This window comes from Electrona antarctica (genome assembly GCF_951216825.1).
Source record: "Electrona antarctica genome assembly, chromosome: 1".
Classification (NCBI taxonomy): Eukaryota; Metazoa; Chordata; class Actinopteri; order Myctophiformes; family Myctophidae; genus Electrona; species Electrona antarctica.
The window spans coordinates 59,919,813-59,937,960 of record NC_136806.1 but is presented as its reverse complement, the minus strand read 5'-3'; the positions used below and the strand labels follow the sequence as shown (position 1 = coordinate 59,937,960).

Sequence of the window (18,148 nt, the reverse complement as noted above, 5' to 3'; positions counted from 1 at the left end):
CATATTTTCAGATGGGGGTCTGCAGCAAATTATATATATTTTTTCAATTGCCATCTGGCATCCGTCCAGATATTATCGGTTATGCAAGCATGTTGTACAGAACATACCTCTTGGGTAGCCTCGAATGAGCCTCCATTAGTCATTGGAGCAGTGAAGACATGTCCGGGATATTGCGAGGGGTCACAGCAGCCATCCTCATCCTGCAACAAGGACACCGATGTTAATATGATGCCTCGCTCTCAGTTAGGTACTATTCAAAAACATGAAAAGGAAACCCTGTGATCCTTGTGGTCCGACTGCACTTTTTGTTTTTCGCGCTTCAATGATTCAGTTTCCAGTTTGGCTGGTTGGATGATGTTCTTCCAGAGGTCTCCATTATCAGAATTGGCATGCTTGAGGAAACGGTTCGCACACTGAGAATTTGCTTTTAAATATATGTACAATGTATATAAAACATACAAAACTACTAGCAAATTGCTTATAGATTACAAAAAGAAAAAAAGTTGCCAATTACTTTATATAAAAGTTGGGGAAGGGTAGGCAAAAAGAGTCTTCAGCGACAACAAAAAGGGTTGTACAATTTTCATTGTTGACTTGGGAGGTCACTTCTGAGGTAGTTGCAGAAAATTGATGCCATGTTTAATGAAAAAGCCAAAATCTGATGACCCGATCTTTTTTTTGGTCCCCTGAAGCACAAGTGGTCTTGAACAGCAGCGTTTGAGTGGAGATTGTAACACAGGACAATGAGAAACTCATTTACAGACGAGAAACAAAGAGGTTTGCTTTGCTTACCAGCTGTTGACTATCAGTTGAGCTGAAAAGACTCTTGGCATTTGGCTGTTGTGGTCTTTGGTTTTGTCGTTGCAATCCATCGTACTTTGACTTTATGCTGCTGATGGGTCCATTTCCAAGGGAACTACATGATTGGAAAGTTTTAACAGTGACATTTGCCTAAACCCGAACAGTAGGGACCATAGGGAAGCACAGTGGTACTGGTGTGTGATCAATTACTTTAGGTCAGTTGATGAGTCTCAATTGGGATCTATATAAGACTCGCTATCCAAAATGGGTGTACTTAGGAATGAAGACATTACATTCATGTCATCGTCTTTGGTGTGATGTTTTGTATATTGATCAACGGTGCTCAAGATCTGCCTAAAAACTTTTATTAATGTAGGAAACCAGGACGAAGGGCATAGCATGTTTCAACAGCACTAATGGTACAAAAACTGTAACACGTCGAAAACTACACCATTACACGGGCAGGATAAAGCAAATTAAAAAAACAAAAACAACCCTGTACTTTTACACTTTAAGAAAACTGGAAAAATTAGGATAAACAGCTAAAAAAAAAAAGCTTCATATATCCACATAAATCAGACAATGGCTACTTTGTCATCTTTTCTTCCCATAACACATGTGTTTACTGAGCTCGATAGGCATTAACGCTTTGCTTTTGACGTGATTCCCCCATGTCCATTTCTCAGTATCTGCTGCGAGCCATTCCTCGATCAACTCGATTTCCCCCGCGGCCCCCGCGAGGCGCTCCACGACTTGAGCTGCTGTACGACTCGCGAGGAGGGTAGCCTCTCTCGACAGGGGGCGCCGGCCCCCTCTCCTGCCTGCCCATTCGATCGCCACGGCTAGGTGGATATGGCTCACTCCGACTGCTGGGGTAAGTGTCACGGCTGCCATAGCCATCCCGGGAACTGCTTCCATAATCGTCATAACGACTGCTTCCACTGCTCCCACCATAGGAGGGTGGGGGGCCCCTTGAGGGTGGGGCGCTTCGAGAGTTACCTGCAGGGTCAATGGGTCAGGTAATTGGAAAGTTTCAATTTACACAATTTATTGCACCGTTAAAGTGCCCATTTCTTTGTTTGCCAATGTGAGAATTTAATGCTGCTAAAAAAAAAAACAACAACTGAAATGAAGTCTTCCGTCATGCCAATGATCTGACTGAAATTCAATATGGGAAGTTTATGTGAGATATGGGGGCAGTAATTTATCCAAGCTTACTTATGGTAATTCAACCCGTTTCAGCATGCCATTTGAATCGAGTAGCCATTTTTCCTTTTTAGAGCTCCATGTTAGAACCATACGTGGATTTCAGAGGTCTTGATGGTTTTGTGAAGGTTACTCCTTGAGGGAGGTACAAACCCTGCGGTTTTGAGTGCTCGAGAGATGTTTCCAGGGACTTTTTGAGATTCCTTTGAGATTATGGTTGCCCACTTCCAAGGGCACATTAGGTAGCGTGCATTGGGATTGCATTTGCACTCGACAGGGACAAGAAACTGCAACTCTGTTGATGTGTTGTTGAATTTCAATGAATATTGATTGTGACTGATGAATTGGGATACGCTCAACATGGGTTTTTTCTATTTTTTTCCAGAAGTTGTCAAAAAAGAAAACGGGGAAAAAAACAATTTGGGTAAAAAAAAAAAGGATACCAATCCACGGTTATATGTAATGAAATAGAACAATAATTGCAGGTCAGGGATTCGGCAAAACAGAGCATCATTTAACACATTTGGCCGTGTACACACGTCTTTTCTAATCAAACCGCAGGTGGCCTTGGACGTGTACACATCTTTAGGGCTTTTTTATTGATATAAAACAACTGTTTTTTTTGGCCTCCTTCTGCACCGTACTCCTTGTTGTTTCGCGCATGTGCGCTGCCGTTCATTTCCTTGTTTACGGCTCAGAAAGAATGGCTCGTATCTCCTAATCTAGGGAGCTCTCCATGCTTTTGACCAGATGGGCAATGTTGTCTTCCATTTCTGACTTCAGCATGCCTCTCGTTTGGAATATTAACGCTTCTAGAGAGACTTTAGTGTGACCAGCGCGAGGTAAGAATGGAAGATCATGTCTCCCGGTTTGGGGGGGGGGGGGGGGGGGGGGGGGGGGGGCGGGGCTTTTCAGAGTAAAATCTCCCACATCTGCTGGCACTCTAGCGCTTATATTTTGAAAGATGCTGGCAGCATCCAAATTGTTAAAGGTACATTCAGTGATTTCACTTAATTCAACTATCACTTATTTTTTGGATAATCCTCCCTACTATAAAGTGTGCCGACCATATAAGGAGTTCCTCCCTGTCCCCAGTGAGCCCCTGGGGTAAAAAAAAAACCCTAGTTTCGGTTTGGGCTTTGGGTGGCAAAGCTTTCATCCAATCAGGATGAAATCCAATCATGATCGAGTGTGGCTGGCATTGGTGCGCGTGCTGTTGGTCTGTTGTACTTCCCCCACTGTAGAGCGTGTGCATGTGCACATCTTGTTAACGGGTGGACCGGGTTTTTTTCCAAATCACCCAAATCACTGAATGCTCCTTTAAGAGGCTGCCTGAAACACCTTTTCGTCAGGTGGGAGGAGGAGAAAAACAAAGCAGCCTCTTGTGATTTTGTAGTAGTGTGCCTTCAATAGCTTTCAGAATTAATTGTGTAGCCCTAGTTCTCGTCACATCTTCCCTCATTTCACTGTGGTCCAATCTTACCATAACCCTCATAGGAGTCTCGACCACCACTTGGACGGTCCATATAGGTTCTGGGTTCCCGTCCTCCTGCAGCATAGCCATCACGGTCACTACATACAAGTGGCAATTGTTAGTTACTTTTTATGGGATGCATATCATCTCCAATCACATCGTCATCTTAACCCATTTAGGCCCGACGTCGAAATAAAAGTTCGTTCTGAAAGAATATATACGTATTCAAAGATGTGTGCCGCATTTTTACGATTTTTTCAAAAATAGCAGACCTACAAGTTTTCTCAATAGCTAAAGTATAACAATGTTTAAAACACCAAAAGGGGTTCCCGCCCAGAATGGGAAGATGAAGTGCCATGATTTCTGTACTTTGTTTTGTATGCGTCTATGGAGTTAACGTTACTCTAATAGACGCCCAGGTGTGGTTAGAATATTGAAATATGTATTCCCTGTGTATTTTTGGTTTCTCGAAAGGCCAAATAGGCCTATCTCACAGCCCGCTTTCCACGCCCACTTCCGGTAAATAGTGGTGTCTTTAACATGAGCATTTACACGTTTTCTTTCTCTGGAGAATCTAAGTACATTTTCTAATGTAAAAATGTGACAGACCAATATTATTATGAAGCAAACAAGATGGTAAATCAGGTCGAACAGATAGAACAAACCTTACCTTGAGAAAACAAAAGTTGTAGACTTCTTAAATTACCTCGGTTAACATGTAGTGTCTATGGAGTGACGTCACGCTATCACCACTAACCCCGAAAGGGGGCGTATTTAGGGGGGGCGGGGAAATTCTGTGAGATAGGCTTATTGAGGCCCAGGTCAAAGGCCCAATCAAAATGACTGATATAGTGACATCACATTATCATCCCCTCCCCCTTCATCATACAACAACAGCCTGTGGATGCAGCTTCAGTTCAGGTGGATCACCATTCACCACCCATCATCACACACCAGGCAAACTTAATGAACTGGTGGGTGTGGCCACATAAAATCATTTTAACACTTTCTGTATAATTTATTGGGGGGGGGGGATCACGGCATTCCATCTTTAAATAACACGACAAACCTACCTATATCCTCTGGACACTGAACTATATTCCTCTCTCGAGGTGGAATTGGAGTATTCTCGATAGGCGTAATCCCTGGGAGGCGGTGCAGCATAATCCTGTGTCTCTCTGGAATTGTAGTCACGACTGGAGTAGCTATAAAAAAAAAGTTAAACATTTGCACTTCAAAGTTTAAAATTAGGCCACTTTTTTTTCAAATGTATCAATTCCATAATATGTTTTAATAGATGGGAATTGTTTATTTTTATTTTACAGATTTTAGGAATTGGTATCATTAAAGAATAAGACAATCTGTGCCCAGCGATTTATAGCAGCAGAGCATATTTAGCGACAGACCGGATGCTATCCCAGATGTAGCTGAAGTAGCTTGATGTAGCCAAAACACTCTCGATACGAGACTAGCGACGGGGCCGCGATGGGCCGTCTAACACAATCTTATGTGTTATTCACGTTTTAAGATTTTCGGTCTTGTCGGCTAAAATGGGGGGGGGGGGGGGACATTTTCGATGACGTTTTTGATGATTTTCACCAGAAAATAGCCCGTCCTGAGCGCTGGGCGTTACCAATTGATTGAACGGAGAACTCCGTCCTAGCGGCTCAGGGTGTTAATATTACTTGTCCTACATACCCGTCCTTTGAGCTGTAATGGTCATCTCTTGGTGATGGATACTCGTCCCTATGCGAGTCTCTGCGAGGCGGAGGTGGACCGTAGGGATCTCTGTCTCTGGACATGGGTGCTATAACAAAAAAAAGTAATCAACAAATGGCATAGATTGATAAACACGGTTTAACCATCGTACCTGTAAAGACCACCAACTGCCACATTACAACCAGTTCTGCATGCCCATTAGCATTTTTTAGTCAGTGATCGTGATGGCTCGTCAATACGTGCAACATCCTCCACCCAATGGGAGAAAGAGACAATGTATATTCTACCATTTAACTCTAAAAGCTGTGACTGGCCATTGTATTGTGTTACACCAAAAGTGGCTTCTTCAAACCATCTAATCAATAACCAATGCAATCAGCGAGTCCCAAGAGTCCCAAGTAGCTGTAGGCCTGCCCTTAGGGGGCAAGCAGCTGTAAGACCCGATTTGAACGCAGATGGTCTCATTGACTTCAAAAGTTGATGTTGTAAACTCAGCTTGTAGAAGATCAGGGATGATAATACACAGGTGAAATAATCAGGCAGGAACGTAGATCAGCTCAGTAGGGTTTATTCAGCAAGACGCGTAGCACAATCGGACAGAGTATCCACACGATCTGATAGACGCACACTTGGTCCTCCAGACCATCCTCATTTTATACTCTTATTCTACGTGACAAAGTTAGCTTGACATTTTGGCAGCATATCTTCCCATTGTTTGACTATCATGTCAGGTGTTCTCTCATGTCCCTTCCAGTGATCATGCCCACGATCCACAACCCTAATCTTCCTCTTTCTTGGCGCGCTATGAACTTGTAGGTCTGCTATTTTTGAAAAATCGCAAAAATGCGGCACAAATCTTTGAATATATATTCTTTCAAAAGACTATTTCGACGTCGGGCCTAAATGGGTAAATGCGAGACTGATTACTGGAACGATTAGTGTTCCTTGCTGCTACATGATGTTCTTTATATGTGCTCTCTTCCACCCTTTGTTCTGGTTGGTGCTCTGATGATCTGGTAAACACCTTACGCGAGTGGACTGTTTGTTCCTTGGCAGCCATATCGTGGGAGCACCTTGTATGCCGTCCTGCTTAGGTGACCTATGCTCTTTCCACTGTGTTTTGTCAGGTTTCATTTCTGCATAGAAACCCTTTTCTGCCACTACAAAGTCATTCTCAAAGCTATAAGGCTCCAACGAGAAAATCAATGAATGCATTGCCAACGAGTTTGATTGGCGATTTTATATGCAACAAATAGGTGTGTAGTAACCAATCACAGCTACAGCGCTAGCCGCGGCTAAGATTAAGTGTGATTCATCTCACTTCCCCTTACAGTCTGCCAAGTTGCGACCGCGAAGCAACGTTGAAAACAATGCTTAGTGATACGATTGGTTCAACTTCTCACTGATAACTACCCCCACCCTGGAGCTCTTCTCATAGTAATCTTGCTATAGTGTGTGTGTTTGATCAGTAACAGCCTGAGATACCAATTATATCCATTTGGAGGATAAACACATATTTAGAAGTATGCAAGAAGGTAAATTGGGAGCATACCCATGTTCCCCAGATCCACCCTGCAAAAAAGGTTCTTTGTTCTGTGCTTACAATAATAAACCTATCCTCAACCGCAAAAAAGGTTATTTGTTCCGCGCTTACAATAAAGCTAACCCTAAATGGGGACATAGATATCATGACCCCGGTAAATAACAATAGAATGTCAAGTTAACTAGCCGATAAAGATTGTGTCTGTTGAAATGTTTTCACAACATCCTGACAGAGTTAAGGTCCCCACACACCGAGCGCGTTTTTCAGATTTTTAGTGGCGTTTCTCCATCGGTTTTCCGAAAAACGCGCCCAGTGTGCAACCACTTTAAAACACCAATCTAAAGTGTTATTTTCACATAATTATGTGATCCAACTTACCTCTGCTCATGGGACCAGAAGGGGCTGACCGCTTGGCCGGAGGACCTCCATTGCGGATCGGGGGTCCTCTTTTCATGGGGGGTGGTGGTGGCGGACGCTCACGGGGTCGTGGTGGACCTCTGGACGACATCCCTCTTTCTCCTTTAAAGAAGGGTTCTACATTCCCTACGTTATCATGGTAGTCTTTCGACGGACAAGACACGTGGGCATCAAAACAGAACAAGCTTAGAAAACACCAGGGCACAACAAGTAATAATTCAAAAAAAAAAAAATCAAAAAAAACGTTCAAAGTGGATTTTTTTGTCATCTTTCCATTGGCAAATTCAGTGGCTCAAATACCTCTGGATGGTGGGCCTCTGGGGGGGCCTCCTCTGGAACCCCTGGGTCCTCTGGGCGGACCACGACTGCGGGACTGGAACGGTGGTGGTGGTCCTCGCCTCCCTGCCGTTTCAAACTGAGGCTTGGTAGCTTGCTCCACCTTGATTGGCTTACCATCAAGGGACTGTAATAATAGCAACATAATAATGCAGCTATTATAAAGACAAATCCATACTGATGGCAATGGCATGTCTTTGTGTATCAATAATATGGCAAAATGCCCTTTACCTTTCCGTTCATTTCACGTGCGGCGTCCTTCGCGTCAGCGGGGCTCTCAAATGTAACAAAGGCAAAGCCTCTCGACTTATTCGTCTCTCGGTCTTTCATCAGGAGGACTGAAATGATAACAAGTTGCAACAAAATAAGCGAAACGTTTGGGGTCTGTACAGTACTGTTGTTTTATAGCATTTGTCCATTCATTAGTACCTTCTACGATTCTCCCATATTTGCTGAAATACTGCTCCAGGGCCTTCTCGTTCGTCTCAGTGTTCAAGCCCCCAATGAAGAGCTTTCCTGGTCGGTCTGCCTCAGCCATCTGCAAAGGAGAAGAGGTCTGCACATGAACAACTTTAAAACAATGTATTATACGTGCTCGTGGAACTGCCTTCTCTGTAGATAAATTACCACTGCCGTTGCGGCTAAAGGGTTGACAAAAAAATCCTGCCCTACTGAATGGGCAAGATGGCGATACGATGTGTTTATAGCTACCTAGCTTGTTAGCTCGTTTTTTGCGATACGACAACAGCTAGAAAACGCGAGCCTGTATCAAACCGTTTGCACTAGCAATTTGTTCACAGTTACTACATGCAAGAATGAAATATAGGTGTGTAGTTTATCATGCAAAACATATATTATTATTATACCTGTGAACCGCGACGTTTCCAGCCAAAGTTAAAATAAAATAATTGGCGCTGCTTGGCGGCTAGAAGACAAAATGCTGCTGAGAGAAATGTGTCTCCTCCTCCTAATATAACCTTTCCTGTTTCCTCCTGCTGCTGCTGAACTGGAACCGCCCCAGGCCCCGTGTTGCCAGATTGCGTGAGAGAAATAAGCAACCAGGTGCATGAAAACCAGAGCCATAGAGTTAAGACTTCTATTAGATGTACAAATGGGGGTTCCGTTCCTCCTACTCCTAGCACATTTTATTTTTATATGTAGGGTCCTTTGATTGATTGATTTAACAGTACATTTCAAACGAAAGCACAACTCAAATACATTAATCTGGAGGTACGTCCTTGACATGAAAATGTCGATTAGAATCACTGATCACGACATTAGGAAACATAACTAATATACACTTTAGGAACAAGCCCAAAAGACCGCAACACGCAACTACAAATATTTAGTAGCAACTTTACAGGAAAAACAAGCCCACCGTCGCTTATAATAAGCGGACATGGCAACACTACCCAGGCCCTATTCTTCTGTATTGTTTATTGGTTGGCAAACCAGGTATTAGGTGCATTACCGCCACAAACTGGACTGGAGTGTGGAACGAGAGCTCAGTCAGTCTATTGATTGATTGATTGAAATATTTATTAACAGTTTGCAGAATTACAGTACATTTCAAGCACAACTCAATACAAAGACTGTTAACTGTGAGTGGACAACCCAATAAAGCATTGCACTTGTTTACAAGAGGGTCCACCTTGTTCAATTCATCACAATATTTAGAGACGTACAAATATACACTTCTATATAGTCAGAAGCGAAAATAATTTAGTCCCTCGTTTGTGCCGAATTTGGGTTGCACATAGTTTGTTGCACTCCCTCTGGTATTGTGGGTGGGGACTTAGTTAACATTAAAAAGTATTTAGACAGGTACATGGGTATCTTGGTAGTGTATCGAATCTTGTGGAGGACCAGTCACCAGACCCATTGCAAGATGCTGTACTCTGTCGTCGACCCTAAGCCATTCCAGCCTGGCAAAGTGGGCAGGGGTGAGGTGGGTTCGGGGGGTGAGGCCAAGTAGGAGCCTGACCAGTTTGTTTTGGGAAGTCTGGAGCCTAGTTTTAAGGGCCTTTGAGGTGCTGTGGTACCAAGAGGTGCATGCATAGTCGAAGAAACCTTGTACGAGGGCTCCTGTTGGGTCTTCAAGGTGTTTTTGTTGACCAGTGAGGAGATCCTGTAAAGCAATCTTGTTCTTTGGTTGACATACATTACATTACAGATCATTTATAAAATACAACAATAATCCCACATTCCGTTAAGTGGGTTTTTTTTATTAACTTATCAGGATATAACTACTAGGCCTACAAACAACTAGGCCTACAAAGTATATCTCATCATCTCATCTAATCTCAACAAAAGCCACAAGGGTTTATTTCTATTGTGGTCCTATCATCTTACTTAGACATCATGAAAAAAAAACACAGTCGAGGGTGGAGAGTAGAGGCCTTTTCCTAAAAGACCTGACAGTGTTAATTATGTTTTACCTTTTCTAACGAATACAATACAAAATACAATGATTCCGCTCACTATAATTGTACTTGTAAAAGCACTGTAGGCTATGTTCCACTGTTTGTATATCATTCACATTCTGTACATTTTCCGTTTACCTATTTTATGTAGCGTGTCCGTGACGTTGTTTGTCATTAGACAAGTGATAATGCTCTTCCTTCTTATTCCAACGCACTGAGCTCTTAACTGAACTCCTGGGAGTGGAGGAATGAACTAAAGACCTACAATGATGGTAGTGACCAGCAGGGAAATTACCCAGTAAGGCTTTAATTTGTAAATATTGCACTGTGGTGCTGCTCCTTACTACATAAACAAGTGTAATGCTTTAGGGTGTTAACAGTTTTTGTATTGAGTTGTACTTGAAATGTACTGGAATTCTGCAGACTGTTAATAAATCAAACTAATATATGAAACAAATAGGTAATCAATTACTGTAGCATTCACATTATCCATTTATTTGGATATTTTCCGAATAATTAACGTAGCCATTTAGTTTCTGGTAATTCTCCACTTGCTAGAATAGATAATAGGCCACACGAGTACATGTTCACTTCCACAGTAACTTTCATGGTTATTTAAATATTTACTAAAATAACCAGCTTATAATCACACAAAAACAGATGACAAAACAACCTTTTTGCAAAACTTTATTTTTTTTAACAGTTCAACATCTTGGTACACTTTAGATATATTTACAAATATAATTTGTGGACAGGTCTTAGTTATGTTTCAAAAGCCTCCAGAGAGAAGTTAATAATTCACGGTCGTCCCTGGTCGGGTAGACTGATTGTCATGGCCGAGGTAAGGACGTGACTCATTAGTTATCTTTTTAATAGTTATGACCAAAAAAGAAAAGAAAAAAAACTAAATCTCAATCTAAGGCACCATTCTATTCTAACCATGATGACTGTCTTGAGGATTAAGAACACTTGGGCTAGCTACTCAAGACCTCCATGTTTGCAGAAATGTATAAGGATTTAACAAGAGTAGGTCCTGGAGTATATATATATATATATATGCATCTGTTCAAGCAGCAACTGGAATGGTCCTCTAGCAGGTCTTATTTATGACTGGATCAGGATGTACCCCCAAATCCAACGAAAGCCTGTTAATTAACCAAGTGACAACCATAGGTTTCACTGCAAGGGGGTTATGGAGTGGATACGAGTTTTTGAAGAGTTTGGGGGTGTTAAGCATGCTTCTTGGGTTATGAATCACACAAACACAAAGTCTAGGTAAGTGAAGTACAGTTGGAGGCCATCGATATTGTCCTTTTCTTTTTGCTGAGTTTTGTGTGATCTGCACAAAAGGACAGTTAACCCATTTTGGGCGGGAACCCCTTTTGGTGTTTTAAACATTATGTTATAATTTAGCTATTGAAAAATAGCAGATCTACAAGCTCATAGCGCGCCACCGAGTGGCGCGCTACGAGCTTGTAGGTCTGCTATTTTTGAAATATCGTGAAAACTGGAGGATTTAGAAGGATTTTTTTAAATTTTGAGGTCAGGCCTAAATGGGTCAAATGATAAGGGACAATATCAGTGGCACCCAACTGTAAGTGAAGTAGACCAACTTTCATTTCCTTCAAAACTCTGAGGAGTTGGTACGGTAAAGCTACCCCTCAGTAACCTTCATAAAGTCCCAAAGCCCTATATCCAACACAGGTGGGTCAGTGCAAAGCATTGTGTGTGGGGGGGGGGGTGAGTTAAGATGAATAAAAGAAAACTGAATTTGGGCTGCTGTGGAAGACGGGGGGGGGGGGGGGGGGGGGGGGGTCATTGAATGTTACATTCGTTATGCTGATTAATCAAAACTAAGCTCTACACACAGTGTAGTGTAGACAGAAGCTGGGTGTACAAAGCTGTTTTACTCAACGAGACAATCTGAAAGTCAGAGGAATAGGGGAAAAACAACAAGGTCCGCAAACCACTAGTTCGAACTATTCAAGCATAGGGAAATTCCAGAGTTCAAATGTTAGGTTCTTTTTTTTTTTTTTGTATACATATACCAGAAGACAAAACAATGATCATGCAGGACAAAACTGGCCAAATATCACTTTGTTCCTAATGTTTTGGGTGGATTCACACTCCTGCACAACAATGTCAAGCAAGCTACAAGCTGACAACACGTCACATAACATGACCGACATTTTGTAGAAATTCAAAGCACTGAAAACTGCTCCACACTCTCCCTACTTCTCCACTTACAATGGAATCAAGGCAATAGTCAAGGCTCAGGGGTTTTAAACATGCAGTTACACACACTCACGCACGCACACGCACACACACACACGATAAGTGGATCCACTCTCCCCGCCCTGGTTTTGCAGAGTTCTAAAAGAGGGATTTCTGTAAAGCTCGGGCTTTGAGGCTGGGCCTGAACTATGGTAACAGCACTGACTGCCCTGCAGAGGGCAGGAGTCCAACACAACTCTATTAGTACAGTAACAGACACCGAACACCCTGACAACACCGCCGCCGCTCCACCGAAAACACGGCTTTGCTGGGCCTAATACTGATTATATACACAATGCAATAACATTTAAATATGTAGAAATATATTTTCATATACTGTATAAACAGACAGCCAAATTATATATATTACAAAAAAAAAAATAGTTGAAATGATTTAGCCATGGGAAGTATAAAAGCAGCAGCTAGTGTGTTCTCTAAAGAATCTTAGGCCTTAGTAGGAAAGCACTGGAACTGTTTAAAAGGGAGAAGAAACCACACAGACGGAAGGGTGAAAGAAAGTGACCATAAAGTGTAACGCTTAATTTATACACCGACGTGCAATGTATAAATCAGGCTTTACGCAGAAAAAAAAACCTGAATGAACATTTTTTTTGCCACAGCCCTGAGGAACTTTAGGCTTTTGTGACAGAGAACCGCAGACCTTTCAGATTCAGTTCATGGAGCCAGTCATGTACGTATATTCATATGTGCACACATAAAACTCTTTAGTGTCCATGAACAATAGACACAGGCCTCGTTTGTATAGAAATAAACTGGCATTACAAGTTATGGTCCAGCATGTAGGCTAGTTGAGTGGAACAGATACATACAGTCATGGACTACAGGCACCGCCAACTTTCATCAGGTGCAATTAAATTAGATTCTGACGCTAGTAGCCAACATGGGAGTCTATATACACACACATGTAAAAGCTTAAGTGTCAACACCTCAGACAGTGACACACCCCCCCCCCCCCCCCAAAACCAAAAAGAAAAAAAAAAACACATGAATGCAACCTTAAAACAGCCAACAGGTGAAACTTCACTGAACACATGTATTCATTACAGCGTTCTCTCGAATACCCACATCCGTTAGTTCCAAAGATAAAGTAAGAGGCTCATTTATACTTCACAAAATGAAATAAAAACATATTTCCAACTGCATTTCGGGGGTTGATGACAAAAGTATAAATCTGACTTTACAGTTGGGGAGTTGTGCTCCGTAACGCCCTCTACTGGTCAAGAAAGGAAAGACATGGGGTTAAGGAAGATGGAGAGTCTGGAGGGGCTCTTTGGGAAGAGCGATGGATGTGTGGGCATGTTATGTACAGTTGGAGGCCATCGATATTGTCCTTTTCTTTTTGCTGAGGTTTGCGTGATCTGCGCAAAAGCACAGTTAACCCATTTTGGGCGGGAACCCCTTTTGGTGTTTTAAACATTATGTTATAATTTAGCTATTGAAAAATAGCAGATCCACAAGCTCATAGCGCGCCACCGAGTGGCGCGCTACGAGCTTGTAGGTCTGCTATTTTTTGAAAAATCGTGAAAATATTTATTTCAGAAAACTGGAGGATTTAGAAGGATTTTTTTTAAATTTTGAGGTCAGGCCTAAATGGGTCAAATGATAAGGGACAATATCGGTGGCACCCAACTGTATGACAAGAGAGGGCACCATGTGACACTGCGCTCCAGGACCCACATATAGAACCTGGAAGCACCGGGGGGGAAAACAGCACGCAGACAAACACAGATCAACATCACCACAAGCAGCCTGGGGGTGTTGCTGGGGGACAAGACAGTAAGGCCATGTTGTCAGATGCTGCAGGGGGGGGGGAAGAAAACAAACCAAACAAAACAGCCACTGGATCAAATCCAAGACTTGATTAAATCTTTAAAATCACATTCCCCCGTTGGAGTCATAATTAAATCCTGAACCTGGGACAGTGCAAAAAACGCTCCACATACCTCAAGCAGCCTCCCCCCCACCGCAGAATGTCGTAACGATCCTTCCAATTCCTCACGATACCTTATTACACTATATTCACAAAGCCATGAGTGTGTGTGTGTGCATGCATTCTGGAATATTCTGAGACGAGCCCCCCCCCCAAAAAAAAAAAAAAAAAAAAAAAAAAAGGTACTACACATGTGGGAACAGAATTTACAGTAACACATAAGCCAAAATTAATAAATTACAACAATGCACCATTACAAACAAAAATAAAAAATAGAACAAAAGTATGAACAAAACAAATTATAAAAGAGTAACTAAGTAGAGGAGAGAGAGAGAGAGAGAGAGAAGAAATGGAAGCAAGGACATTAAGGAATATTCCCTGAAGCATACTTTTATTTGTTTTGTCCTCATCACACTGGGGTGCAAACGTAGCACAGGGTGGGTGGACTCTCCTCTCCATGTGGTGGTGGTCCTCGTCTGGGCAGGGGAGGAGCCGATTGGAGCGGTGTGGAGGAGTCTTTTTGAGGATCTCGGCCGGACAGAAATTTTGGGAGTGCAACAGGAAGGCGCAACCCCCCCCCCCCCCTCCCCTCCCCCAGTGGGCAGCAGCATCACATTTCTAACAGAGAGAGGGAGAGAGAGAGAGAGAGAAAGTCTTGGGGTTGGTGCGGGCAACATGCATGTCAGAAAACAATACTGATTCGATGCGCAGCTCCTAACCTAACCTAAACGAAAATTAAATCCACTGCAGTGTTAACTCATTTACCCACCATCTGGTGTCTGAATTGAGTACTACAGGACCGCCACACATTGATTTTTCTATTGGGAACACCTTTATTTTGAAAGCCACTTCACTCGGAAACCGAGTCAGGAAGTGAATAATCGCTATGCAACGGTTCCGCTAATTAATTAATTCACCCTAAACAAACATTTCGTAGCCGGGGATCATATCGTTTAGAGAAAGTCAAGCTTGTTTTGATCCACAAAGAAGAATCCGAGATATTACGATTTTCTAAAAACTGCGTTCCCATGGACAGTATATATAAACCAGCGGAATCTTCACATCGTTTTGTTTTTCCCCCTTCATTGCACCCGAACCGGAGTGTTATGAGTGCGTAGAGAACACAGTTGTGAACCTTAATCAATTTATATTAAAAAAGGCGATCTCGGTCGAGGAGGGCGTATGGACCAGAAGGCGTCAAAAGGCGATCTCGGTGCCGAGTGAGTTCAGTTTGTCGACTAAAATGTTCTTTGAGTAACTTGAACTAAATAAAACTAAATAAAAACTCTGCTATGACGACTTAAACTAAGATTATATATATATATATATGAACAATTATGTAAAACTAGACTGTTCGCTAGGGACTGGTGGAGAAGAGATCCAGTAGAACTAAAAGACAAGTCATTTTATGCTTGGTTGTGCTCTGAAAATAGCAGATCTACAAGTTCACAGCGCGACACGTAGTGAGCTTGTATATATCGGCTATTGTCAGCACGCAACCAAGTGTAAAATCAGTGATTACGACGCCATCCAGGCCTGCCAAAGCATTTGTATCGACAAAATCAACTGTAGATGTAGTCGACTAACATCTTAGGATATTTAGCCATTTCTGGGCGGGAACGCCTTTTGGTGTTTTAAGCGTTACGTTAAACTTTAGCTATTGAAAAATAGCAGATCTACAAGCTCATAGCGCGCCACCGAGTGGCGCGCTACGAGCTTGTAGGTCTGCTATTTTTGAAAAATCGTGAAAATGTGCCTCAAATCTTTCAGAAAATTTTCATGATTTAGAAAACTTTTTTTTTTTTATTTCGACGTCAGGCCTGAATGGGTTAGTCAATTAAAACTAGACAAAAACCTTTCAGATGACTAAAATCTACTGTCAAAATGAACACTGCTTTACCGGACAGGGCTTCAATGGGTTGACTAGAGGAGTGGAGGTTGCCGACGGCAGAGCCCTTGTCCTCGAAGGCCACCCTGGGCCCGTCGGGACCCGTCGTGTCACAGTCCACGTCTCCGGCCTCGATGAGGGGTCGACCCTTGCCGTGGACGTTGAGGTCGATGAGCTCCTCGAAGCTCCACGCTGGCTTACCGTTCAGACCGGGGACCACCTTGTTGGAGTCCACCTCGTTGAGGAACTCCGAGCCATCCACCAGGCGACTCTGAGGCACTGGACTGGAAGAGAGAGGGGGAGGACAGAAACCTATCATCTCCATGTTTTAACTTTCTGCACCACTCAGTTCACAGGGGTGTGATTTTTTATTTATGTCATGGGGTTATTATGCAGGTTATATGTGTTTTTTAGATATTTCAATATTTCAAAGTGTCCATGGGCTCCATGATGTCATGGACACTAAGCTCACTTATTTCCTGGACTACATGTTGTCTCAGTAAGACAGCCCTCCCCCTATCCACAAGGAGGCACAGTGGACCAAAGCATTATGGGGATTGTAGTCCAGGAAGGAAGTGAGCCCAGTGTCCATGACACCATGGAGCCCATGGACAAACTAAAATATGTGGAAGTGATCATCAACAATGAACCTGCCCATCTAGTTGATGCAGAATTCTAAAACTATAGCAGATGCTTGGCTTTTGAAAAACACTCAACATTTGCATCACCTCACTTCAGTTTCAGTATATAGATGCCAGCTGCAGACACCAGTGAGTAAATTTAATAACGTTTATTTCCGCTAATTTAATGCAAATGTGTATGTTGAATGGTGTGTCTAAGCATAGGGCAGCATGGGTGATGTGTCTGTCCTTTTTAATGTGCCAGCTGGCCAGATATTTGTTATACAGACATTTGTACTAATTTATTATTATACTAATTTCTGAGGAGACCACATGTTATGTTTTTGTACCCTGAACCACCCGACCTGAAGGCGAACCCACGCGTCACTAATAGGGAGTGAGAGATGGAGGTGGTGAGTGTGCAAGGGTAACCGTTTTAGCAGAAATTAAAGTCAACAGTTTACCTTCTGTGTTATAATTCTATGTAAATTATAATTATATTGAATTATCCAATAATGATGTTAGAAATGCAATCTCTGGACACATCTGTAAACACTGGATACAAGCACATTATCAAGATCTCATTTCACATGATTTCCTTCATTGGGGAAAGTCAGGGGTAACGGGGACAACGTCATCTTTTGCTGTTGCGATTGCCTTAAAACCAGGACGGTTTATCGTGTTCAACCCATTTTGGGGCGGGAACCCCTTTTGGTGTTAGCATTATGTTATGCTTTAGCTATTGAAAAATAGCAGATCTACAAGCTCATAGCGCGCCACCGAGTGGCGCGCTACGAGCTTGTAGGTCTGCTATTTTTGAAAAATCGAAGAACGACTGACATGGAAAACATAGCTTTTTCAGAAAACTGTCAGGATGTAGAAGACATCTTTTAGAATCTGATCTCAGGTCAAAATGGGTTAAGACACAAAATGCGCTGACCAGGGAGTCTCCAGTTTGGTTCCCGACTGGCCAGACCATTTGCTGTATGCCCACCCCCCCCCCATTATAAAATACTAATAATGGAACACTGATGTTTTTTGTCAGCTGCTCTGCCATAATGTGAAAGTGTTGCAGCTTCAGTCATACCTCACTGCCTGAGTATCATCCGCACGCATGCCGTTATTGTTCTCTTGGTCATTGGCCTCTGGCGTTCCATTCACACTACCCAGGGGCTCCTCTCGCTCTCCCATTGGCTCGCCGGACGACAGGCCGCGCTCGTCTCCGTCGGCCACCTCCGTCTCCGTGTCCATGGCGACGTACCCCATCTGCTCCGTGTCGATCTCTGAAAAAGACAAAAGAGGGGGAAGATGAGTCATCGCGAGTCACGCAGAGATTTCCGCCGATGCAAACAGACGAGCCATTCATACAAAGTGTATGCAAATACACGCACACTTTAAATATATGCAAGCAACTAGGCGTTCAGATGAAGCAGGATCGCATACACCCGCATTGCAACCCATGCATCGGTGCCAGCGTGGGCTGAAGCACACGGACA

The 18,148-nt window shown here is 42.8% G+C and overlaps 2 protein-coding genes across 9 annotated transcripts in view; both read right to left on the bottom strand.

Moving 5' to 3' along the window:
* Positions 1-1,150: 1,150 nt before the first annotated feature.
* Positions 1,151-8,509, bottom strand: rbmx (RNA binding motif protein X-linked). 3 transcript variants are annotated; one of them, XM_079499637.1, is made up of 9 exons: positions 8,363-8,509; positions 7,926-8,034; positions 7,728-7,834; positions 7,461-7,623; positions 7,122-7,304; positions 5,180-5,288; positions 4,555-4,686; positions 3,491-3,579; positions 1,151-1,800 (listed from the first exon to the last, which is right to left on the bottom strand). In XM_079499637.1, exons 2-9 carry the CDS (start codon positions 8,032-8,034, stop codon positions 1,484-1,486), a joined length of 1,209 nt encoding a protein of 402 aa, XP_079355763.1. In that variant the 5' UTR covers positions 8,363-8,509; the 3' UTR covers positions 1,151-1,483. The 3 variants fall into 3 exon arrangements, with proteins under 3 accessions (XP_079355763.1, XP_079355765.1, XP_079355764.1); XM_079499639.1 differs by having other exon boundaries at positions 7,122-7,277; positions 8,363-8,508; XM_079499638.1 differs by having other exon boundaries at positions 7,926-8,037; positions 8,364-8,500.
* Positions 8,510-10,592: 2,083 nt separating this feature from the next.
* Positions 10,593-18,148, bottom strand: part of map7d3 (MAP7 domain containing 3) — a 50,595-nt gene continuing 43,039 nt past the window's right edge. For all 6 annotated transcript variants that reach the window (XM_079527109.1, XM_079527110.1, XM_079527112.1 and 3 more), the window contains 3 exons: positions 17,740-17,935; positions 16,045-16,316; positions 10,593-14,762 (listed from right to left, as the gene is read on the bottom strand). In XM_079527109.1, the coding sequence (XP_079383235.1) occupies positions 14,755-14,762; positions 16,045-16,316; positions 17,740-17,935 (476 nt within the window). In that variant the 3' untranslated portion in view covers positions 10,593-14,754. The remainder of the gene's footprint in view (positions 14,763-16,044; positions 16,317-17,739; positions 17,936-18,148) is intronic.